The sequence below is a fragment of the Xyrauchen texanus genome, chromosome 19, assembly GCF_025860055.1.
Source record: "Xyrauchen texanus isolate HMW12.3.18 chromosome 19, RBS_HiC_50CHRs, whole genome shotgun sequence".
NCBI lineage: Eukaryota > Metazoa > Chordata > Actinopteri > Cypriniformes > Catostomidae > Xyrauchen > Xyrauchen texanus.
In genome coordinates this window covers 34,052,613-34,079,228 of record NC_068294.1, presented here as the reverse complement: position 1 = coordinate 34,079,228, position 26,616 = coordinate 34,052,613, and the positions used below count along the sequence as shown (strand labels likewise).

General features: G+C 35.2%; 3 protein-coding genes across 7 annotated transcripts in view; 1 reads left to right on the top strand and 2 right to left on the bottom strand.

Moving 5' to 3' along the window:
• LOC127660140 (protein FAM13B-like) overlaps positions 1 to 8,270 on the bottom strand; it is a 58,908-nt gene extending 50,638 nt beyond the window's left edge. For all 5 annotated transcript variants that reach the window (XM_052150231.1, XM_052150234.1, XM_052150235.1 and 2 more), the window contains exon 1: positions 8,119 to 8,270. The gene's annotated coding sequence lies outside the window, so the exon portion shown is untranslated. The remainder of the gene's footprint in view (positions 1 to 8,118) is intronic.
• Positions 1 to 26,616, top strand: part of LOC127660143 (stanniocalcin-2-like) — a 264,689-nt gene that overhangs the window by 130,586 nt on the left and 107,487 nt on the right. The gene's annotated exons all lie outside the window — the stretch shown is intronic.
• On the bottom strand, positions 12,693 to 19,284 carry LOC127660147 (C-X-C motif chemokine 14-like). The gene is made up of 4 exons (XM_052150242.1): positions 18,982 to 19,284; positions 17,495 to 17,600; positions 14,593 to 14,706; positions 12,693 to 13,744 (listed from the first exon to the last, which is right to left on the bottom strand). The coding sequence occupies exons 1-4, from the start codon at positions 19,043 to 19,045 to the stop codon at positions 13,729 to 13,731; spliced, it is 300 nt and encodes a 99-aa protein (XP_052006202.1). The 5' UTR covers positions 19,046 to 19,284; the 3' UTR covers positions 12,693 to 13,728.

Here is a 26,616-nt window from a genome sequence, read left to right as displayed (position 1 = left end):
TGGCAGATGGTGCTAGAGTGAATAAGGTCTTGATCTTGTTGTAAAACTAATATATATATATATATATATATATATATATATATACTATATATACACATACACACACACACACACACACACACACACACACACACACGTTGCATAGAGAGGATGTCTTCAAAAATAATGAAATAAATAGTTTTAATTTATCACTTAATGTCATACAAAGTCCAGTAAACATAAAAAAAGCTCAAATCAATATTCAGTGTGACCACCTTTGGGTACACCTGGACACAGTTTATCTTGGTTGTTGGCAGATAGGATGTTCCAAGCTTCTTGGAATTCACCACAGTTCTTCTATCTATTTAGGCTGTCTCAACTGTCTCTTTATGTAATCTCAGGGGGCTTTCACACTTGGTTCGATTGCCTGTTCCGAACCCGAGTTCGATTGCTCCCCCCTGCCCCCGATGGACTGTGTTCACATTATATATTTGTATCCGAACCGCGGTACGCTTGCGTCATCAAGCTGCAGCTGGCGCGTAATCGTGTTGCTTGATAACAGCGAAATGAAAAGGCGTCAAAATTCAATGAATAGACTTGCTCGGTTCACATTTGTTCTTCTTTTTTTTAACCTTTGGTTTTGTTTTCAACATTAATATACAGAAACACACTTGCGTCTGTCTGCTGCAAAAATACTGAAATCGTTCAAAAGACAGCGGGCTGTCCGCCGAAGACAATTTTTGTGAAGGCAAGCAGAAATCATCTCTCTGCTTGCAGTGCGTGTGCGTCAATCCCGCTTTTCGTCAAGGTAAGTGTATACACACACACACGCACAAAAGTAAACTCTTTCCGCTCATTTTGAAAGTGACGCGTGTGAGACTGACGACCACATTATACATCATCAATAGTGGTTCACTTCCGCGGTTTGGTTCGATTGCGTTCATATCAGCAGCGAACCGTACTGGAGTTCACATGAACCGCACTCCAGACCACCTTTTTAAGCGGACCCGAGTATGGTTCGCGGGTGCGCACCCGAGTTCGGAAGACAGCATTCACATCATCCAAACGAACCGAACTCTGACGTCATTCGAACCGGGGTGCGCACCAAAAGTGCTAGTGTGAAAGCCCCCTCAGACTGCCACAATGTTCAGTGGGGGCTTTGTGGGGGCCATGACATCTGTTGCAGGTCTCCTTGTCTAATCTTTTCTATTTGCAAAAGCAATGTTTGGAGTCTAATATTTATATTTCCTATTGACACACTAAAGCTGAAAATATAAATAACCATCTTAAGATAAATGCTTTTGTGAAACATCTTATGTGCTTAAGACTTTTGCACAGTACTGTGTAATATAATATAATATATATATATATATATATATATATATGAGATCAATCTTTTGACATTAAGGAAAATTGAGGGACTCATACAGAACTATTACACAAGGTGCAAACATTCATTGATGCTCAAGAAGACAACAAACTACTATATGCATACTATAATCTGTAATGTAGATTTTGAAGAGCAGTATTAAATAAAAAATATTTTTTTAAATTATGTACACTGTTTATTAAACCTCCGGTTATCAGCTGTCTTCCTATCTAAATCGAGCAATTCTGTGATTTGGCGACAAAAACAGCCATTTGGCTCCTTAATGTTTCAGTTTAGGAGCCAATGACTCCCAAGTAATTTTTTAGTCTGGAGCCCTGTCAGTGTGTGTATAACGCATTTTTAATGCCAGTCTTTGTTGATTAACTGGGTGATTCTTACAAAACCTGTCAGGAAGATGCCCTGGTCATATTTAATTATATACTGCATAAAACAAATTAAGCCTACTTAAGGACCATCAAGATATATAAATTTTTTGGCATTCTGACATTATTGTCAGAACACTTCACATTCTCATTATTGCAATGTATCATGGACGTTCTACTTTAACTGTTCGTTTCCAACAAGAATTCTCATTCCTGTAACACCAAATAATTTTTTTTAGCGAAATTTGTGAAAATAAAAGGTTTGTACCAAAAGAGGACTACTATGATACGTAAATACAGGTATATATAATATAATTAAAATAATATAATTTTTTTTTTTTTTTTTTTTTAAATGTTACGGTAATAATATCATCATGATGAACATCTTTTTTTCACATTGCGGTAATGAGACATGGGGTTTAAAAATGTGCTTAATTGTCATGAAATTGCACTCACTGAGCACTTTATTAGGAACACTATGTTCATAGTAAAGTGCCCGATGTGGTCTCGTGCTGTTGTAGCCCATCTGTCTCAAGGTTCAACGTGTTGTCTTTTCTGAGATGCCATTCTGCTCACTACAAAAAACAGTTTTGTCTTTCTCTGTTGACCTCTCTTATTAACAAGGTGTTTCAGACCGCAGGACTGCTGCTCACTGGATGTTTTTTGTTTTTGGCACCATTCAGAGTAAACACTAGAGATTGTTGTGCGTGAAAGCCTGGCACCAACAAGCATGCCACGTCGAAATCACGGAGATCACATTTTCCCCATTCTGATTGTTGATGTGAACATTAACTGAAGCACCTGACATGTATCTGCCTGGTTTTATGCATTGCACTTCTGTCACACGATTGCCTGAAAAGATAATCACATGATTGAGTAGGTGTACAGGTGCTCCTAATTAAGTACCCAATGAGTGTAATGGCATTTTCCAAACTGCATTTTCGTGCAAAGGCCACTGTGGGGAAGGGAAGCCACTCAAAGGGTTGCTCCAAACGAAAGTAAGAAAATATTTTTTTTCCTGAAGTGCCCTCTAGGGCTGGGATAAACGATTATTTTTTAAACGATTAATCTAGCGATTTATTTTTCCGATGCATCGATTAATCTAACGATTCATTTTTTTAATCCGATTCAATTTCGATTCCATTAATCGACTTGTGACAACACCGGTAATACCGGTTTCATCGGGGGTGGGGGTGTATAAAATGTAAAAAAAAAAACATTTTGCCGGGAGTTTGATTGACTGGCGATCTGATCAATCAATCATAATACGCCATTTTTGTCCGACAAAGTAGTCAGGAGAGAGAAGATTAACGTCGGTGGATTTGAATTTTAATAATGGATTGTAGGCTACTGTACTGACATCTTTCCGTGGTTAAAACAACAGTCCTTCTGATGTAGGCTACATTCATGTTTAGCCTATTTGATGCTATAAATTAACCAAGGAAAAGATGATCGGTTCACGAGCAATCTGTCACGACACATTAAAGAGCCACAAAATAGTATGCCTATTTATGGTTTAATTTTCTTTGAATGACCAAATTTGAAAGTTGAGACTTTATTAAATGTTACCTGCTTGGTCCTGTCTGTCAGCGCGTTGTCAGTGTCCTCTATGTATTTTTCACGACATTCATAGCTATAAGCACATTATAAATAGCTATAGTTTGAAAACTTTAGGTGTCGATCAACGTATTATAGCCTACTCCAACATCGAGTGCAAAGTGGGGAGTTGAAAAAAACTTACGGTGCTCTGTCATCTGCAGCTGCAACCGGGTGGCGCCTCTTCAGATGCTGGTGCATTGCCGTGGTGCTAGAATGGAAGCCCATCTCCATTTTGCAAAGACGACATATCACGGAATTGTTTCCTTTTAAATTAAAGAATTCCCATACTTTAGAGGAACGAGTGCATGCCGCCTTGCACTTCTGATAGTCTGAGGAGCCACTCGTGTTGCTACTATTCGCCGGCGCCGCCATCTTTGTTTTGGTCCGACGAATCGACGCGCATATACGTATTTTTTGCGTCGACGTCATCCCAGCTCTAGTGCCCTCCCACAAGACTGTTAACTAATAGTACATTACTACAGTAATTCCATGCTCCCATTGAAGTGCCCACATCAAGAGCATAGTCCTTCAGAGTGAGTAGGGCATAGGGATCAGTTGCGATTGGAACTCTAATCAATGTAAAAATTCTTCATTTCATACATGCAAAATATAATTTATTAATTGTTTCTTTTTTAACTGAGTAAAATAAGACCATGGCATTTTCTTGACAGCTTTAGTGAGAATCAACCAAGTTGTCAAATGTCAAAACTATTTTATTTTTTTTTTACATTGTTTGAAGAAAATTTGAGTGGTGATAGCCCATGCAAAACTAACCGCCACGGTGCTATTATGTTGCGGTTTGCTTGGGCATTGCTAGGGTTTTCGGGTGGCTGCTTACTGGCCCAAGTCAAAATAGCCCACCCCACGAGATGTCCATTTTATCTCTCCAAAGCAAGCCACATTATTTGAGATATCACTTATGTCTGTTGCAATCAGTATGGAACAAGTTATGCATCAATGTTTAGTACTTAGGTTAGATTTATTCTTTTTCAACTAACATGCAATCACACTGTTTTGACGTGGCTTGATAAGACGAGTTCAAGAGAAAAACAAGATGAACTTGTTTATAGATACCTTCCCATTCCAGCTAGGCTATAAATGTGCTGACAAATAGACCAAACAAAATGATTTGTTTAACCTTCCCAACAACGCCTGTCTCAGGGATTCCCATTTAAAAAGGCCAAAATTTGCAAAAATGGAATAATACTGACCAAAAACCAAATGAGGTTGGCATGCCACTGCATAATAATGTATCAGTCAGGACAACCAGGTGATTATTATGCAACATGTAAAGGAGCTCTAAAGTTGTGGGCTATCTGACAGAAATGGGTCCTGTGCATCAGTGTTGTGAAAAAGTATTTGCCCCATCTTGATTTCTTCTGTTTTTGTGTATATTTCACACTAAATTGTTTAAAAAATTAGAACTAGATCTAATATAAACCAAAGGCAGGACTAAACACAAAATACAGTTTTTTATATTTTAATTTTATTTAAGCAAAAAAGTTATAGAATACCAACTGTATAGAATACTGTGTGAATACCAATAGAATACTGTGTGAAAAAGTATCTGCCCCCTTAGTTACTAAATGCGCAAATCTAACTGCATTCATAATAAAGTTCAGCTGGATTAGACACACGCAGGCCTGATTACTGCTTGCCCTGCTTAATCAAATCAACACCTAAATAGAACTTTTTCAGCAGCATGACGTTGGCTAAAAGATTTAACCAGTAGCACACTATGCTAAGGTCGAAAGAAATGACAGAAATGATGAGGAAAAAGGTGATTGAAATCAGTCTGAGAAGAGTTACAAAGCTATTTCAAAGGCTCTGGGAGTCAAAAGAACCTCAGTGAGAGCCATTATCTTCAAATGGAGATTACGTGGCACAGTAGTGAACCTTCCCAGAAGTGGCCGACCTTCCAAGATTCCACAAAGAGCACAGCGACAACTCATCCAGGAAGTCAAAAAAGCCAAGGACAACATCCAAGGAACAGCAGGCCTCTCTCGAATCAATAAATGTCACTTTTCATGATTCCACTATCAGAAAGACACAGGCCAAATATGGAATCCATGGAATTAAATCTAGCGTAAATTAAACACAGAATTCCAAAAACAACATCATCATACCTACGGTCAAGCATTGTGGTGGTACAGTGTGATGATGCTATACTGCTTCAGGGCCAGGGCGACTTCTAATAATTGAGGGAAACATGAATTCTGCTCGCAACCAGAAAATTCTGAAGGAGAACATCCGGTCATCAGTCCGTGAGTTGAAGCTCAAGCGCTACTGGATTATGCAGCGAGACAATTATCCAAAGCAGTTTTGGAGTGGCATAGTCAACGTCCTGACTTGAACCCAATTGAGATGTTGTGGAAGGATCTTAAACAGGCAGTTCATGCTCGAAAACCCTCCAATGTGGCTGAACTAAAGCAGTTCTGCAAAGAAGAGTGGGCCAAAACTCCACCAAAGAATTGTGCAAGACTGATCTCCAGTTATCGGACGCATTTGCTTGCAGTTGTTGCTGCTAAAGGTGGCACAACCAGCTATTAAGTTTAAGGGGCAATATTTTTTTCACATGGGTGATATTGGTTTTGGATAACTTTTTTTGTTTCAATAAAAAAATATATAAATTTGAAAACTGTATTTTGTGTTTACTCAGGTTGCCTTTGTTTTATCTCATTTGAAGATCGAAAATAATATACACAAAAATAGAAAAACTTTTTCACAGCACTGTACTTCTTTAGAATGACACACAGTTGGTGAATTTGTTTGGTTATTATGGTTTACTACTCACAACATTGCCACAGAATGAAACAGAGCTGTTTTCTGCTTAGATCTAATCTCATAGCTCTTCGGCTACAATTCACACCCATCTTGAAATAAGAACCCATATTCTTAACAATTGCAACAAGAAGCTAACACAAACATTCACTATCTGAAGAAAATAAATCAAACCAGTTTGTCACATTACTGTCGTCACCATAGCAATAATCATTCAGTTCAATATTCAAGACAGTGGAGTAAACTGACATATATTGCAGTACATATTATAATAATGATGCACAGTGTTACAAATGAAAGCAGTTAAGTGCAATCTAGCTCATACAACCCATATGGCGCTCCAACTGTTTTCATGACAGGCTGTTGGATAAATCTGAGAAAAGTCTGTCACTTACAGAGGAGGCCAGCATTACAGCAGCAGTGAAATCAAGGACAGCTGGGTTTAGCTGTAATCTAAACAAGACACATTGAGCATACTTTAAATGACAGGTCATCTTATCACTGTGTCCACCGTGGGTATAGGGGGTAACAACCTCATGGTTACAGAGGGCTATTCTAGTGCCCACTTTCTGCTTTGGGACGTTGCGAGTAGCCTGGTGTCACTCTGATGTGAACGCAAGGGGTTGCCTTGTCTTTTAGATATCCTGTCCATTGCTCATTGGGAGATCTGATTAGTTTGGTTTTGCTTGACCTTGATGGACTACAAATAAAGTATCTATCACAATCTACAGCAACAGGAGGGAAATGAGTCAATGAATTTATAAATCGGTATCACTCACATCAGCATAGAATATTTACAACGTGAACATTTTATGTTATCTCAAAGAAACATTATAAACATTTTATTATGTCTTTTAGAAATCAGGACACTAGGGTTAGTTCTTCTATTTATTTTAGTGTGTGGTATAACAATACACTGCCATAACACCATAAACATGTCTACAGTCATTTTGGCAAAACCACAATAGGAAGTTTTCAAGTTAGGACAGGTAGTACACTAATCTTGTAAGAACAAAACGCACCATAATTGAAAGGTCTTGTATGTTTAAGGGTAGACACAGGACATAGCAGGTGCTTACATAAAGGACAGCCTTTATAGTCTATTATTGAATTAATGAATATTTGCCACAACCTAAACACAAACGTATACACAAGTACTAGTTTGAAAGTTTTATCCATTCTAAGCAGGAAGTGAAACACAATTGCTTCAAGTATGTTTAAACAATTCAAATAAAAACAAGCTAAACAACTTATTTAAAATGATTAAACTATTAAACGCGCACAATTCCCCCTCAGAAGTTGCTCCAGAAACAGCTCTATACAGAATCAAGTTTCACATCCTAATTAAACGAAACTGAAGCTATTTTAGAAAACCTACACCAAGAGGACAGGACACACCTTTATTTAAAAAAAATGTTGGGCTCTCGAACACCCTTAAAACAGCTTCTTCTTATTGTTCTCTACAGTTAATACTGACAGACTGTTACATTTTGAACCTTCAGCTGTTAAGGGTTCCACCCAATTTAGCAGCATCTTAAAGCAAAAATACAAAAATCCCATCGCAAATTAAGTAAACCAAGGCTATTAAAAGATGGTGCAGCTGTTTTTGTGCTTAATACCCGACCCGAGTAAACATACACACACACACAAAACTAAATACGTAACACCTTGTCCTTTATATTAACCAACCTCATTAATACGAAAAATGTATTTCTACGCTTTCGTGTTAGCTCGATAGCTTAGCGCTGTCAGCATCTATTCCTGCTGCCGCTCACACATATCAGTCGACGCACAAAACAGCTCAAAATCCACGATACATTTTTTTTTTATACTCATTAAGTACAGGCAGAGGGGAATTAAATGTGTAATGAATGCGCCGTCAAAAGCAATACAATTAATAAATATTGTTATAAATATAGGTTGAGTCGCACTGAGGTGATCCCTCAGCTGGCTCATCCGACAGCTAGCATCCGCTAAAGTCACTCCATCGAAACCACCAGCACTTACCAGGTCAAATCAGCCGATAAACAAGACCAAGCCGATTAATTTCACTAGTCCTTGGTCCAAAGCGCGGCGATATTAATGATGATAGCAACGGAGACAGACTACAGCACAGTGTTGAACTGGCTGTGGGTTTAGCGGAATGGAAACAGAGTGATAGTTACACACCCACAGCGATGCAATAAAAAAAAAAAAAAAACACTGACCCCGCTCTCTCTCTCTCTCTCTCTCTCTCTCTCTCTCTCTCTCTCTCTCTCTCTCTCTCTCTCGCGCGCGCCAAACCCACACTCGCAGTCGGCATCTCCACTATTCTGAGTTGTTTCCAGAATATTCCTCTTATGATTTTGTACATATTACCATTATTTTACCTGAGATCTTTTTTTTATTTTATTTTTTTTATTGAATGTTGATGGAGCAACATCATTTGTGTGAAAATAAATAATAACGAGAGGCTGTTTTGATAAAATTTACTTATAGGTGGTTATGGGGCTTTTTACCCTGATACAAGGCCTACACACTTGGGGTAAGAAGCCCTTACGGGGGTTATGGTGATATTGTGTAAATATAGGGGCAATAGTTTTAGTGCAAAATGTATCAATTAAAGTACCAATTTCCTTCCGAAACAGTATATATATATATATATATATATATATATATATATATATATATATATATATATATATATATATATATATATATATATATGTATATATATATATATATATATATATATATATATATATATATACATATACATATATACATATCTATATATGTATATATCTACGATCACACTTGATCTCGCTCACAATACATATATCGGCACTGCACTTTATTAGCCTCAGACTGGACTCACATTTTATATTCAATTAATAACACACTGGCAAATGACTTTCAACTGACAGCTGAATGTTAACACAACATATAGGCCTACTGTATTTAATTTGTATACAGTCTTCTTGTTTTGTGAATACTGTATATTATTAGGTGTATATTGTATATTGTGTTGTGTAACAAGATGTGTAATCTGTGTTATGTGTAAATCAGATGTTTATTGTAATTGTCATACTGCTATATGTTGCTTGGAACTGCACCCAAGACTTTCACCCACTGTTGCACCTGTATACAGTATATGGTTGAGTGACAATAAAGGGATTTGATTTGATTTTGATAGTAGCCTACTACTGTATAGTAATGTAATGTTTACTGTAATTAAATAACAATAATAATTATTATAATAATGTAGTAAAGCAAAATCCCACATCTGTGATGTTCTGTTGTGTAGCAATTCATTTGGCAAAAATATCTCCAGTGTTGTTTTGGTTTGTACTATGAGGATTTTATTTTTATAAAAGCTCTGCATTTGATAAAAATAATGTAATGTTATGTTAAATTGTATTTTCATTCCATTAACGTTTCAATTCATTCATTTTATTAGACACCATTTTGATGGTAACATTTAATTAAACTGTCTAATATAGAAATAAGAAAAAATAACCATCAGTGTTTTTTTGCTTTAATACTACACCCGTTGGTACATAAATTGTCCTGGAAATGATCAGGAGAATTGTGCCTTGAAAAGAGTGGGAACCACTGATCTATATATATATATATATATATAGATCAGTGGTGGGAACCCTTTTTCAGTTTAATAAAAGGAGGTCAAGTACAAGCAATGTACGTTAACATTATCGGTTTCCCTTTTTATCCTGACGTAATGAAGCACAGTTGTGTTTATTAAGTGTCATGCTTATATTTGAATAGATGGTATAAATACAAATGATGCACAATTTAAATAACACAATTCTCAGTGTTGTAACTTGAATCAAAACAGCCACATAACAATGGAGGCTACTAATTTATGTTAAACTAGAGCGCCACCCAGTGTTTGCTATTATACTTGCAACTCAACTGAAACTATTTTTCCCCTTTTCTTCTTCTTCAGTGACCATGTCTTCGCTTTTCTCATCTGTACGGACCCTGTTGTTCACCGCTAGGCCTACGGCTAGCCCGTATTTAGGTTATTATTGTGTCGTTTTGGTCAGTTTAGTTATTTAAATGACAAAGTTTCAGATTAATCCCATTCTTGACTGCAAACTGCATGTTTTTTTTAGAAGTCTGGTTGAGTATTATGTTAGTATATATTCGGTGTGCCAAGTAATAATAGGTCTTCAGAGCATGTTGCCTTCTCATGTGACTGGAACAAGGTTAGGAATTGAATACTCACCCTGTCCTCCCAGCACTGACATCCATCATTACAACTTGAAGTGAGCCTCAATTAACTCTCAAACACATGGGAATTTCACCAAACATTCACATATTAGTTTTTTAGAGACCCGCCATGTCATGGATCCATCACAAATGGATCTACAAAATGCCCAGATAGTGTACAATTTTCTAAATATTTTCAAGACAATTAGAAATAAATAGAATAAAATAGATTTATCTATTTTGATGTTTTATTTTTCATAAATCAAACATATAATGCAACAAATCAGGACAAATCTAGAACAGGATTCATTATTTTTACCACTAAAATTTCATGAGACAACTGGCTGTCAAACACATATTGAGCTACACATAAGTATATTCTCAGGCACTTATTGAGTCTAAATTGATGCAGATGCATTTACATAATTTCAGTAGTGCACACAAATGACAATAGTCATATCACACTGTTCATGTATTATACTTGCTATAGTTTACTTCCATTTGGTTTCTTCTTCATATGTCAATGTCAAATATAAATCAAGTCAACCACTGAAACAACAGTGCCACCTTGTGTAAGAAATAGCATGCATAATATGTAAGTGTACATGCATATGGGATGCTGATAATTTAATATAAATTTAAAGATAAATTATTTGTATAAATATAGTACTAATTTCTCTTGTAATAAACTAAGAAATAGATATCTGTTGATAGTAAATGGATATAAACATAAAATAATCATACAAATATAATTTATGGACGTGCAAAACAAAAAAACAAACAAAAACAGACACTTTTACATATGTAAAAACTGCTGTTCACTTTTGATTCTAACTCTGGTTCGGAGTAATTGAACGGTTACAGGATGTGCGGTTAGAACATTAAGTCTCACACCAGGGTGTACTTGTAGATGATTTATTGGTTAATTAGTTGCAAGCACACATATAATCCACAAATTCCTTAGCTGGCAACACTTCTGACTAATTTAACTATTATTAACTATCAACAAACACATCTACACATCCTTTCTCCATAATATCTTGTTTCCGACTCCCTGGAAAGTTTTGGAACAGTCCAAATCATGAACCGAGGCGGGGAAGTTTGGAAGAGTCCATTTCTGAAGGGTGGCCTTTTTACAACATACATACACTTTTGGTACTGAAGCCAATATAAATTTAAAAATGTGAAGCAATTTAGGCAATTTAATATTTTTTAAATACTATTTATAATAGCTAGATTGATGAATATTAAAGAAGTGTGGGCACAACTCCAAAATATAAATGAGGTACAAGGGTGAAATGAGGTCCCAGGTCACTAAAGACATTTAAGGGTTAAATTGAAGGTTGTGTCAGTCAGGATAAAAGCTATATGCTGTGTGTAAACATACCAAAAATACATGGAACATTCAGCTGTGAACTTATAATGTTTGACAGATGATGGTAAAGCCTCAAGGGTCTGATAGATGCATTATAACATTTAAGTGCTTTAGAGATCACTGCACTGCCACTACAGGGAAAGGGAATCCCAAAGGCTCTGGAAAGCTCTAGAGGCCCACTATAGAGACTGTTGAATGAAATGTAGCTAGTAACCTTTAATCAAAAGGAAAATCTAAATGCATATAGTCAGAAAGTTTATTCCACACTTCCCTATTTTAACTTCTACAGCGTGCAGTTGGTTTTCAATGCAGAGGAGGTCCACATAAAAAACTCCTATCTTAACTGCTGCTTTACCATAACCCGACATTGTTAATAATAACAGTTCTTTACATTTAATGCATTTATTTCTTAAATGCAAATATATTTTGTAATAAACAGGGGAAAGAATGTTTCATAATTTAATGTTCCATCTACATTTATGTCAGCCCTATCTGAAAGCTTTAAATAGACCAACTGCATGCCACTGCATATACTGTATCTTATTTATAATGTTCCCTTCTGGGGCATTATACATCGGGTGTTAGGACAAACACAAACTGCAGGGTGAGCACAAAAACTTCTTTAGAATAATATGTTTTGTAAAAATTGATACACACATACACCTGAAATTAATTCAAAACAAGACTACACTATATAATCAATATAACTATAACATGCTTCAAATATAAGCATCTTTCAAGAAACTTTTTTACATTCGGCCAAAAACGGTATATTCACCATTATTTTTGGTATACTTGGATTTCAGTGATTGTCACTTAAGTCTATATTTTTAACCAAAACAATGATAGCACAACATTTTTAAGCAATTAAAGTAATTCAGTGATAACATGAGACATCCTCTCATTTATATACAGTATATGTTTATTGCTGTGCTTTAAGATTACACTCCTTGGATTTTTGTGTTTGGTGGGCCATTTCAAATGCAGAGACACAAACGTTTCTATTATTTATTATTTAAATAGTAAAACAACAATCCTGTGATACAATACATAGGCTCTACTAAGAGATTCTGAACAAGCTGGACTAGGCAAGTTGGTCTTTACACAAAAATTTTTTTCTGTGCTTATACATACAATTTGATGTACAAGAAGAAATTAGAAACATTCCATTTACCAAACAAACAAACAAACAAACAAAAACATAGTCATACCGAACAAATTAAACCAACAGATTACAAAAACTGCACACCTCATAGAGGAGGCACATGTAGTTCACATGTAGTGATAGAAGGCCATATTAAATACAAAACCTCATGTTAAATACATGATCCACTGCAGGCCCCAAAGTTCATGAGTTTGTAGTGTGGCAGTACATTTCCATAGAGGAGCAAAGTATATGTGTAAATATAAAGTAAAGGTATGGTATGATTTAAATGGTTTATTTTATTTTGTACTGCATCTCTTTCACTTCCCATATTGTATTAAGAGAATAACCGAATAAGTAAAAAAAAAAGCCTATGAAAAAAAGAACATGTTTGAAAACAAAAATTATTGTGAAGAAGAACATGATGCCTCCTTTTACCAGTTGAATGATGGCATGCTATCACATATTTCTCCGAAAATAATATGTATACATCATTTACCTTTCTGTTATTTTATGCAGTGATAACCCTCTTAAAACCCTTTTAAATGATACAACACAATGAATCAGACCAAAAACTGATGCTTCAGAAAACATTACACAAAAATGTAATGAATGATCACGTCTTACAGATGGCGCTGATCCAAAGGGACTTTTCTCTGCCATAACTGGCACACATGACTTCTAATTGCACTGTATAATAAAACATTTGTATGACTATAAATTATTTCACATTTATATAAATAAAAAAATGGAGTGCTTTATTATAAGCTTTTCTGGTATATGTCTTGTCATGCTCTAAAAATATTGGTCCTCTAGTCGTCCACGGTTTACTGGTAGTATTGTGCATCCCACAATGTTTTCAGCCTTGTGCATAATGTAGAACGTTTTAGGCCTCGTACACCCTAAAAGGGGAAAAGAGACAAGCAAATAGATTTGAGAGGTAAAGCACTCCATATAGTAGTATAGTCATGTCAAGTCATTTTTATTTGTATAGCGCCTTTCACAACACACATCGTTTCAAAGCAGCTTTAGAGAAGATCATGCATTAACAGAAGATAAACTGTAATGTATATAAGTCATCGTTGTGTTGTTTGATAAAATATGAAACATACGTATAGTACTGTATAGTCATATAGCAGTATAGAAGTATTCACAAGCATAGACAAATTGTTTTGTAGACAATTTGCTATATTGGCCTTTATTAAAGTCAGCATGAACTCAAAATGTACCCAAAATGGGCAGTACATGATTTTATCAAAATGTAACTTGCTCTGACTTGATCTGACTTCTCATTTCAGCTGACATCACGCATCCCACATACTTTTTCAACCCCTCCCCTCCAACCCCCTGGAACTTTTTACAATCCAATCAATTCCTGATTAATAAAATCAAGTGCCGCCCTACATTTTTTCCTCATTGAATATCCTGTTGCACTTGTAAATACATTACGTCCTATTACAGAAGTATAATGGGTGGCAAACAATGTTTCCAGTTGACATACAAGGTGAATTGTGTAATATCTGTGCCTTTAGTGGCACCAAAATGATTTGCAAAAATAATAACACCACAGAGCCACAGTGTTTACACATTCTGGGGAGATCTACCAATGAACAGCTAATTTAAAGTCTCTATATACTTTATTATGCAAGAATAGGAAGAACTAATTGAACATAGAAAGAAATACACACTTCATCTTTAACATATTTGTAAGCAGTCATGTACGCAAGCAATGAACATAAAGGAAGCCTACCTGTGCTTGTCCTTCCAGATTTTGAACCACTTGACAAGGTTCTTAGTGCTCTGGAGTCTGGGATGCAGGCAATACTCCTGACCTTTGAAACGGGACACATTCTCCATTGTGACACTATAAATACATGAAGAAAAATCACAGATGAGTGGATGGGAAAAGGGTAGATGTTTACACAGGAAGTGAGAAGTGGAGAATGTTATTCAAACAATACTGGACATTAGGCAACAATACATTCTGATTTTCATAAACAAATGCTTATTATATCACTCTTATAAAAATGCTCTTACCATTTGTTACCAGATATACCTATGTTTACTAATTCGGGTTTTAAATAAAAGCATTACTCAAATAGGTGTGTGCAGTGGGACGAAAATGAAATCTGCTTTGAGAAAAGGACATCCTGACAAAGTGTGGCAGGACCGAGTGATTATGAGGGGACTCAGCATAGTAAATACTTGACTGGTCAACAAATAGAAATCCAAAGTAGAAGATGATACTATTCAGAAGTTGTTTTCCTATGGAGCCCCTTAGAGGACAGGACAGGAACTTTATTTCTGAAATAGTTTGTGTTTCCTCACAATAAATTGACCATGGTTTTACTACAGTAACCATATTTTATCCAAGATATTCAAAGTTAAACCATAGTGATAATACAGGAAAACGAAAACTATGGTAATACAAATCATAATGTTGTGGTTATTATGGTTTTACTATACAAATACCATAGTTTAACTATATCTTTACTATAGTAATATTGTAGACTGTAGTTTTTGGCGGAAATCATTTTTCAATAGTAATACTGTAGTAACCATGAATCGTGTAGGCAAATCATGTTTTGTTTTTATTTTTTATGGCAAAAATGGTTTAACTATAGTAATATTAACTAAGTAACTATAAAATACAAGTATTCTGTATTCATATAGTAACCATGGTTTTACTAGAGATTAACAATGGCAATTCTTGTAGTTACTATGTAATAATACTATAATAACAACAAAATTATGATATTACCAGATTAAAAATGTCCTGTATTTTACTGTGGTTTTACTATGAATATCAAGATTAATGTATGGTTTCTATAGTAAAACAATGGTAAATTTATTGCGAGGGAACACAAAACTATTGCGAGTGATTGCAAACTATTGCAAGGGAATGCAAAAGTTATTGCGAGGGCATGCAAATTCCTGCCCCGTCCTTTAAAGACCTCTGTATTTTCCAGATGAAATTGCTGGAAATGTGGAGTCAAAGAAGCAGACTGACAGAGTGTTTTCTCAAAGGGTCTTGTTCTTTTATCATGACTGCCATTTTATTAATCACCTGTGCAGCCAAAAGAACATTTTTGTTGACCAAACTCTTTGCTGGACTCATAAAATAGAGCAGGAGCTGATGTGGGACTGGAGAAGCTTCTAGAATCTTAAACTCACAGACACAGACAGAATCCAGTGCTGTGTACTGGAGAGAAGGAACATTTTGTGTTTGTTTTTCTCAGAGGCCAGAGCTCACAAATGTTAGACAAATAAGCTAAATAGATGCTGAAGGATTAATTAACCAAGACATTGAGGTTAAATACTTTTGATTGAGCCACAGTCTAATAAATAGAGAACAATTTTGTGGTTCTATATGTTTACTATTATAGTTAGTGAAATACTATAATGCATTTCAGTCCTTTGTGTGATATCCATCATTACAATATAACCAACTTTAATACAATGGCAATTATATTATCTTCAAATGATCACACATTTATCACCTGAATCAAGGAGATAAATGAAGAACTGACCAACCATTTTAATAAGGCATACGTTTCACATTTGTACAAGATTTTTACAAATTTCAGAGAAACACATGGGCAGAACTATTTATTCTAAATGTGTAATGCAATTATTTTACATATATTACATGGCTTTATAAAATACAACTTTAATTGAAAATAATGTATTTTGGAAATCGATATCTTATTTTTCAGAATATTCTCACCAATAGAGACTGAATCAAAAAATCTGTGTATGAGCGCATAAATTAAGCTGCAATTTCTACAATGACCAGCAGATGGAATAGTATGATATAGTTATGTTTAATATCAAAGTGGAATTTTTTGTGGATATTATATGAGCTTCATAAACAGAATACAGTGTTGTAACATAACCATGCTGAGGCATCCATCTAGATTTCACTATATTTAACACTTCAGGTGTGCCACTAAATTCTCATCAGAATCCTGCTGGAAAATCCAAACATGATTTCCAGCTGCTCAGAGCTGATCCTTTATGATCGTTAGCTGTTCCAAGCTGGTTAAGGTAGTTGTTCAGCTGGACTAAAATCCAGTGGGACTACCTTGGCTAAACTGGTGGGGACTCGACCTTAGGCTAGTATGACTTGTTTTATCCAGCTGGTACCCACATTTTAATGGACTGCATTGATATTTACACAATGAAGAAAGCATACAATTTACAAACGTATCATTTCTAAAATATATACTCATTTAAAATTGTTTATTTTATTGACTTCTTTGTAAGTTTTTCAATACAAGTTTTACATTTTGCTTTTGAACCTTCCAAAATACCTTGTCCAATAGATTTCCATTGTAAATGCATTACTGAAAACATAATTTACGTTAGTTTTTTTGTGAATTCCGGGATGAGTTGAAATCATTTTCTGTGGTATTCAAGAGAATGCCACATATACTGTCAATAAATCTGAACTTTTATTGAAGACAGAACATTTGTTTAAAGCACTTTTGGAAATATTTCTGTATGTACAGAATCAATAATTTTCCAGTATAAGAACCCTGTGCTGTCGTATACTGTAATACACAGGTACACTAAACACAATTTACAGCTGTATATGTTATTTGGTATGAGGAAGCAAGATTAAAAAAAATATATATTTAATTTAAACTCACAATATCATTTTTTCTTGGCAGTATGGATGTTTAGGCTTGATCTCCAGCTTCTGCACATCTTTATATCGGATTTTTGGGCCTTTTCTCGTGCACCTGCACTTATAGGCTGCAATAAAATAAAAAGCATGGTTTAGACTGAAAATAAATCACACAGTAGATGCATAAATCTCAAGAGACCTGTCAAGAAATGTCACGTTTCTCACTACAAATTCAAAAAGAAATCACAAACTCAGATGAATTCAGCTTATTTTTATGCCAAATTCATGACAATTAAGCATATACATGTATTATCCCCCAAAACTACCAATAGCCTGCTGTCCTAAAATGTAATTATTAGTATTTCAATGCAAAACCAACAAAAAAGACATATGATAAATGTATATTTGTCATATTATAAGACATAAAAGACAATCTGTTATCTTAACTGCACTAAAATAGGAGAAAAACATATTCATTCGGCAAAACATGAATCAGGTGAATTAGGAATTTCCTAATGACATTCACTAAGATGTTTCACCTTTCTAACTTTTAAACACCACCATCCTGTTGTCAGGATTGGGGAGAAATGAAATACATGTAACGGGATTATGTATTTAAAATACATTAAATACAAGCCATTTTACATGCACATGTTACCAGACACGATCATGTTTTTTTATCAAGAAAATTCACGTTGGATCATAATTATTTTTTTTCTAGTAAGAGTTTTTATAGTCAAAACAAGTGAAAAAAATCTACCAGGGCTGAAAAAGTAATCCAAAGTATTTAGAATACGTTACTGACCTTGTGTAATCTAACGGAATACACTACAAATTACATTTTACAGCATGTATTCTGTAGTGGAATACATTTCAAAAGTAACCCTCCCCACCCTGCCTATTGTACATGAGAGCAAATAATCTCAAAACAAACCACATCAGGTATTGACATGGTGATTCATGAAATTGGCTTTTACTGTTTTTTACTCTCTTCCAGCATGCTGGCTATGTGGCAGGTGAGCTGCTAAAAAGACATTTGACCTACATCTAATCCTTCATCAATCTTGCCATGCTCCATTCAGGATCATCTCTAAACAGCCATTTAGGACAGAAGCCAACAAGAACTCATCCAGCAAGACAAAGAGGCACTTTTTACTACCACTGGCCAAGTTTTGCAGAATAAACTAGATTGTCTGGGAAGGAGATATAGATATGTTTGAAAGTTGGACCAGCATAAGACGCTGTTATTCTGCTGGAAATGGGTAAACATTTGATAAAGCAGATGGTTTAAATGTTTGTCAGAAACGAGAAAAGAAATAAGTCTGCATTCTTGCCTCCTTTGAATGAGACTGATTTATATCAATAGTAAAATAGTTCAAAATAATAAACCTCAATACACTAGGAAATAATACATTTAATAGCCAATAGGGCCTATATATATATATATATATATATATATATATATATATATATATATATATATATATATATAAAACACAATAAACGTACCTTCTGTGTTCAGTGAATAAACGGCGATGACCAGCAAAAGTAAAGCGGCTGTACAGCGACTCATCCCAAATAGTTTGATCAGAACCTCAAGCAGCGTCAGGTCTGTTTGCAATCCTCAAATCCAATAGTCTTCAAACAGTAGCCGTTTCGTGTGATGAAATCTGGTAAACAGTGTCTCTTCGTTTTCTTTAGGTCTCAATGATGTCAGTAGTTAAAAACATCGGCAGGTTGAATAAGCTTGCGCGCGCTGTTCTCGAGCTGATGAGACGCTCTCGAGCGCTGCTGTGAGTTTCTGTAAACATAAGCTCAGTTGCGCCTCATTGATATACAGAACCCGCTGACGAATTAACTGTGGCTGCGTCTCAAAAACTAGTGAGTTGCCTACGTAGACAGCATTTTTGGACCACATAGACGTTGTCGAGGCACTGGCATTGTGTCTAGGTAGACAGATAGCTCACTAGGTTTTTAGACAGTCTGTAGTCTATCTCCAAAGAAAGGTCCAGGTTAAGGACAGTTTGAGTTAAAAAGTTTATTAAGGCGTTTGTACGTTGTCAAGGGAGATAATTACATAGGCTTTCAGAACATTTTGTAAAACTCTCCTAATTTGTTTACATTAATAAAGACTCAGTTTAAAGGAATATTCCGGGTTCAGTACAAGTTAAGCTCATTCGACAGCATTTGAACCCTGTTCTTTCTTTCTCGGATACAATAAAGTAAATACATCTACAAACATGGCTATTTATTTGTGAAACTTTTAAACTAGGCTAAATCTATAACCTAGGCTATTTTAATATTACTTTCATCAAATTGGTTATAATGGTGTAATGCATTGCATTATTTACTTTGGATTATCCTTTATGTAACACAAAAAATGTGTAATGCTTCTGTTTCGTGATAAGCTGCACCTGGAGAAAAAGGTTTCAGTCAGGTGAGTGTTATTCTGGGCTTCTGGTGCTCATGTAAAGCACTTAACCTACACACAATTTTACAATGGTTAAAATTGCTTGGACTTTACACTAATATCCACCCTTATATTATGTCATCACTGGCATTTTATCAAAATAATGTTAATGACCATAATAGTTACAAAACAACAGTTGCTAAGGCATGCCTATAAAACCTAATGTTGGACAGCCAGGAATCATCCATAAAAAGGCATATGACTTAATTTGAAAGAAGGCATAGTCAGCTATTTATTTAACACATTTGCATATTGCATCTTGCAGAGTCACAGTAAAAGAGTTAGCCACCAGACTTCCCATGTTTGTCAGAAAACTTTAAATATCCTATTGTTTTCATTCCCCTGCACCGTACAGTCTTTGTGTCTGCAAATGATACTCCTGAGAAGACTTTTTAGTTTCATTCTCATGCCTGGATGATTGGAGGGCATGAAGTGAACCATCTGAGTAGCTGCATCTGCTGACAAGACCCTCATCCAGCTGTCATCAGCCATGCCTCAGGCCATTTCATGTCTTTTTGTGGCCAATCCAGAGGTCTAAGAGAAATGAAAAGTATACAAATAGTATGTCAACCTGCCCTCCATTCTATCCTGGATGTAGGAGACTAACTAACTAGTTAGTAACTAGTAAGAACTATACCAATGCCCCTATTTAACCCAAATCAACAAAAATCGTCAGTTGAAATTTATGTTATTAGTCATACCAAAAACACAGGCAGTGATCTTTAGCTCTTTATTATTTAAGCTGAGACTGTCCACTAACAACTGCACAAAATATTAAAGGAATAAGCATTGCAGAAGTGGTATGGAATTGTTTTGATCAAACAAACAAGTGCACTATGTTTTCAATACAAATTTACTGAAAAGTTTTGTTGGTTTGAATTTGCATTGGATAAGTAAAAAAATCTAATGTTTTGCAAAAATGTGTAACCAAATGTCCCACTAAGTTAGACAACCAAAAAGTGTCTAAATACTTTTGTCTTCATTTTGAACAGTAAATAGGTATATTTGTAAAACCTTAGAAATTTATTTATATTTACATGTACATTTACAATTAGTCATTTAGCAGACACTTTTATCCAAAGTGACTTACAAATAAGAACATAGCATGCACTTTGTCATTCAAAAGTCAACAATATTTGCAGTATCGCACTGCCAAGTTCTCAAAGTGGCTGGAGAAGTATGGAAATAAGCTAAGAATGAGATAGACAAGCATTTAAGGATCTTTCTTCAAATAAATGCCACGATTGATTCTTTGACATCTAATGCACTGGCATTCATACATATTTAAGCATGGCTTAGGTGTCCCCACCAATTAAACAGTTTACCTTGTCATATACATATACATATACAGCATACTAAAACAAACAGGTTGCCTAAATAAGGAGCCATCTTGCACATAGAAGGCCTTGGTTTAAAATAAACATTCCCAGTTCTAGAGACAGCTTTAAATGAATCAAATCTGCTATTTCTTCTCTGTCCCAGCCACCTGCTGACAACAGTGCAAAGCATTCTTCATCAATCACTGCCTCACCATCCTTCAGCCCTACCCCCTGCCTCTGTCTGAATGCACCCATCTGACCCTTCACAATATATGCAGCTCATTCCAGACAAGCATATTGGAGCAATTACTCTTGGTATGTATATAGACCTTTTAGACTAAAGGCCATTTTTGGCATACGCCCCTACTTCCATCTTTTTGAAAAATATGTTTGGTTTCTACAACGAACAGGTGAGAGAATATCCTTTCATTGAAATCTGCTGCAAAAATGACCACAGCTGAGATTGACATGGATGGAACAGTAGGCCTATCTCTGCCATCTTACAAATGTCTGGAAAAAGGGAGAGCCAGAGATAATATTGTGTTACAATTATTTGACTTTATGCGATAGCGTGACTATACATGCAAGTATTATATTTCTGTTTCGGAACAAGCTATTTTCCCACCCAATCAGGCTTGTTTTACATTAATGTTGTTGTTGTTGCATTATCTAATGCATTCATCCCAAACCTTTATGTCTACATTGCACAGTGACGTAGGTTATCAGTCTATCATGATGTGCAATATTTACTGTGTCATACTTTGTCATTATATTCAATGCACTGGTTATTATCAGCACTAATCTCTGGTATTTAATGGGATGCACCATAACACAACAAAGCATAAATCTGCAAGTCAACGAGCATCAAAGCAGCTCCCTCTTTCCTGATCGGACATGTCTGTGCAAATTGCTGCCGCAGAAGGGTGGTGTTTGTAATTGGATGTAATGATTTTACAGTAAGTCAGGTTAGCTAATGGCCTGTAGGCTCTCGGATTCTTCAAGTTTACTTGGCCTCTGAACTGCTCTGTGAGAGAACATGCTGAATAATAACTGCGTAGCATTCCAGCATAAATATTACAGTTTGAAAGTGCTAGAAGAATCAAATGAATGCCAGCCTTTAAAGGTCTAGTTTAGCCAAAATGAAATTCTCTCATCATTTACTAATCCTCATGCCATCCCAGATGTGTATGGCTTTCTTCCTTCTGCAGGACACAAATTAAGATATTTAGAAGAATATTTCAGCTCATTAGGTTCATACAATGCAAGTGAATGGGTGCCAACATTTTGATGCTTCATAAAGAATGTAAAGGTAGCATTAAAGTAATCCATAAGACTCCAGTGGTTAAATACATATCTTAAGAAGTGATATTATAGGTGTGGGTGAGAAACATCAATTTTCAGTAGTGGGCATATGCATGAAGAATGTGAATCACCAATAACTCAAGAAGAAGAATGTGAAAGTTAAAGTGGAGATTGAGCAGGGAGATGAATTTATAGTAAAAATTGACAAACATATTTAACTGTTTCTAACCCACACCTATCAAATCACTTCTGAAGACATTGATTTAACCACTGGAGTCATATGGATTACCTTTATGCTGTTCTATGTGATTTTTGGAGCTTCAAAATTTTGGCACCCATTCGCTTGCATTGTATGGACCAAAAGAGCTGAGAAATTCTTCTTAAAATCTTAATTTATGGTCTGCTGAAGAAACAAAGTAATTCACATTCGAGATGGCATAAGGTTGAGTAAATGATGAGAGAATTTACATTTTAATTAAACTATTCCTTTAACAACATGCAAAGAGAGGCCTTGTTAGCTTCATACACTTCATAAGACAGAAAATATGTCACAGAATATCCTTAAACTTCTCTTCAAACGCCTATATTATGATTTGCAATGCCAAAAGTAATTTAGCTTAATAACAGTTTATTTTAGAGTGCACAGTTTAAGTTTGGATACAGAATAGTGTCTCCACATTTAAAATATACAGAACGAGCATTAGCACATACAGTACTGTGCCAGAATCATGCAGATTGATCTGTTCTGCATTGTACAAGCAGAGAGAGGCCAGATGACTCCAGCCAAGTTAGTGTATACTTCCGTCCATATATTTCTCTCCAAGAGCCTTGTTCTGGCTGGGTTTCCGTAAGTAGATAAATATGTGATGAGAACACTAATCGCTAATAATGTTACATAACACCGGTGCTACTTCGGATCTATTCATCACCTATCTGTGGTGGATTTGATATCTTCTGGGACATTTGCATATTATTCATGGCAGGTTTGTTGTTGTGCTTATGTAAGTTTCTTCTCCACAAAAGAAATCTAAAAATGGACCGGCATATATAGCAAGTAAAGATATAGCACCATTTAAATCAGCATTTACAAAGTGCTTTAAAGAAGACATACAGACAAAACAAGTGTTTAACAATGTTCGTATCTTTGGAGCAAATGGAGGAGTCAGGAGGCTTCTTCAGTGTCAAATAAAAACATAAACAAAAGGGCTCTTAGTGGCCAAATATATACACAAACAATGTTGATGAGAGTACACGTTGAAAGTTGCGGACACACGCAGATTACTCTCTCTGCTGTCTCACTCCTCTTACTGATGTGTCCGTCGTCCTTTTCAGGTTCCCTCTGTCATCACTATAACAAGAGATGAGGTGATGAGCCTTACCGCTCTCCCTCTCCCGTAGACAGACACATGACCACAACCCCATACCCACTAAGTGGGATCTGCAAACAAAAGTTGATAGACCTTCTCTTGGAATTAACTTTTATTTTCGGAGCCATTTCTGCAATACTTATATCCAACTGGTACCAAGGTAATTTTAAGTGGATGTATGAAGTCAGTTCCCCTGAAATTGACTCAGGACCGTGTCAAGTATTGTGGACATGTTCCACAAAGTTTGACAACCAAAAAGTGTTTAAATTAGTTTTGTCTTTATTTTGAACAGTACGCTATATCTATTTCTTTATTATTCAAAATATAACAAACCTTTTAATGTGAAATGATTTGCTTGAAGAGTGTGTTTATCCTGTTTTTTTGTTTTGTTTTTTAATCAATGCCACATTATGTGATATAATATTTCTGTGTGGCTAAAATGCCCAATTATTTTATGGGTCCATTGTAAGTAAATAAACGTTCACATATAACTACGAGAGTAAACAGAACAATAATGAAAAGTATTAAATAGAAAACGAAGTATGGATAATAGGGTTTGTGGTCCTTTTAGTATCAGATTTTGTTCATAAAGCCTGCCTTTTCAAAATGCATAGTACAAAAGGAAATCCTTGGACAATATAGCCATCATTAAAGCACCAATCTGGTTCCATTAATCTTGTAATGAAGGAGAAGAGGCAACAAAAGGGGACAACAATAATCATTTGAATTAGCCTTCTGGGACGTCATAGTCCTACAGTATCATACTGTCATTAGTCACATTGAAAACCATGTATCTGGGGATCCAGAACCTTATCTGGAGTGTGAGATTTCTTGATATTGCATACAGGTCAATGATATTTATTTATACAGCACATTTGAATACAAGAAATACCCTCTATGCTGCACAGTGGTATAAGTCAAAATCATGATACTAAAATAAGATAAAACACGATGTACTTCACCACAAATAAACGATTCAACACAACAACACAACAATTTAGATAGGCTAAAGAGACAGTCTTAAGACAGGTTTTGAATATATAATAGCAAAATATCAAATACACATCCTCCAGTCCCCTCATTACCGCAATGTGAAAAAATATGTAATTATATTGTCATAACTGCATATATATTTTAAATGGTAAAATATTTATACATCATAGTAGTACTCCCTTGGTACTCCCTTTTAATAAAGCTGATTTCAAAATTAATTGTACAACAGCATCTTTTTTACTGTAATACATAAAAAAAAAAAGACTTGCAGTAATGAGAATATTTATTGAAAACAAAATTGAATAATGAAAGTCAAATGGCTGGATGCATTACGGTAATTCGGAATAAAATGTGCTTTTTGACCCATTTCAATTTTGTTTCTTTAATGAAAATGGTATCCTTTATCTGAGTGGTAGACTTGGTTAATTTTCCTCCACTTGTTATCTGAACACACACACACAAATTATAATAAATAAATAATAATAAAAAAAAAATCTGGACTTGATTCAAAAAGTCTAAATGATTGTAAAAAAGTGACACCTGCATTGTTTGGGTCAAAATTTCCACAGGAAATGGATGGGAGAGACTACAACACACACACACACACACACACACACACACACACACACACACACACACACACACACACACACACACACACACACACACACACACACACACACACACACACACACACACACACACAGGTTTGTTTGACTATTTTAGTGAGGACTTCCATTAGAATTCCATTAATTAGGTAATGACATTAGCAATTTCCCAACTATACTTCCAAACCTAAGCCTAACATCACACAAACATAATCTGTGCATATCACTAGATTCGAAGACCAACATAATCTGATCCATTTAGGAGCCTTTTTCTTTTTTTTTTTTACTAACGAGGACATTTGACACTCACAAATGTACACAAACCTGTTCACACATACCAAACAGGTCTAAGTTTGACCCCTGTGTGACAAGGTTTATGCTACAATTTTGATGTTTGAAATAAATGACAGGTAACAAAATAATTACTCTGTCTTTTCTTTGTAGCACAATCAGATTTGACTGACAGCATGATGAGGTTTGACAGCATATTGGAGCATCATTGAAAAATCTGACACTTTATCTCAAGTGGTTTAAAGAAATGCCATAATTTGAAAAATAATTGTTTTTTATAATGTCTAAATATATATACAATACATAATTTATGATAATATCTAGAATTTAAGATAGTTAGAATATTGGCTTATAGAGATCAGCCAAGGCATGCATCACTGAAGCCATCTACTGGCTATAGTTGTAATTTCATGTAACTGTTATTTTTAATCCAGCAGATGTCAACAGAGTCCCCCAATGCATCACATATTTTTATGTTTTGACGTTTTTTTTCAATTAACTGAAATTAAGCTTTTATTGAATTGGAGATTATATAAAATGTGCTCATTTCATATGAAAATGGTGTAATTGAGTAGTTTAGAGGTAAATAAGGTCTAAATAACATAAATCCTCTCCATAAATGCACAACTTCATTGTATTTACTTGAGTGAAATAAAAAAATAAAAAGCAAAAAGTGTGAATCATAAACGAACAGTGCACAGGGGTTCAGTGTCCTGAGAATAATGTATTGCAAAAATGCAGAATATACATTTTTGTATTGATTTGGTGTCGAATATGACCAGGACATTTTCTTG

Bases quoted from the DNA above. Each gene is read 5' to 3' on its own strand.
- LOC127660147 (XM_052150242.1), bottom strand. From the start codon at position 19,045: ATGAGTCGCTGTACAGCCGCTTTACTTTTGCTGGTCATCGCCGTTTAT. The intron at 17,601-18,981 runs GTACGTTTATTG...ATTTTATTGCAG, and splicing joins TTATTCACTGAACACAGAAG to CCTATAAGTGCAGGTGCACG. The intron at 14,707-17,494 runs GTGAGTTTAAAT...ATGTATTTATAG, and splicing joins TGCCAAGAAAAAATGATATT to TGTCACAATGGAGAATGTGT.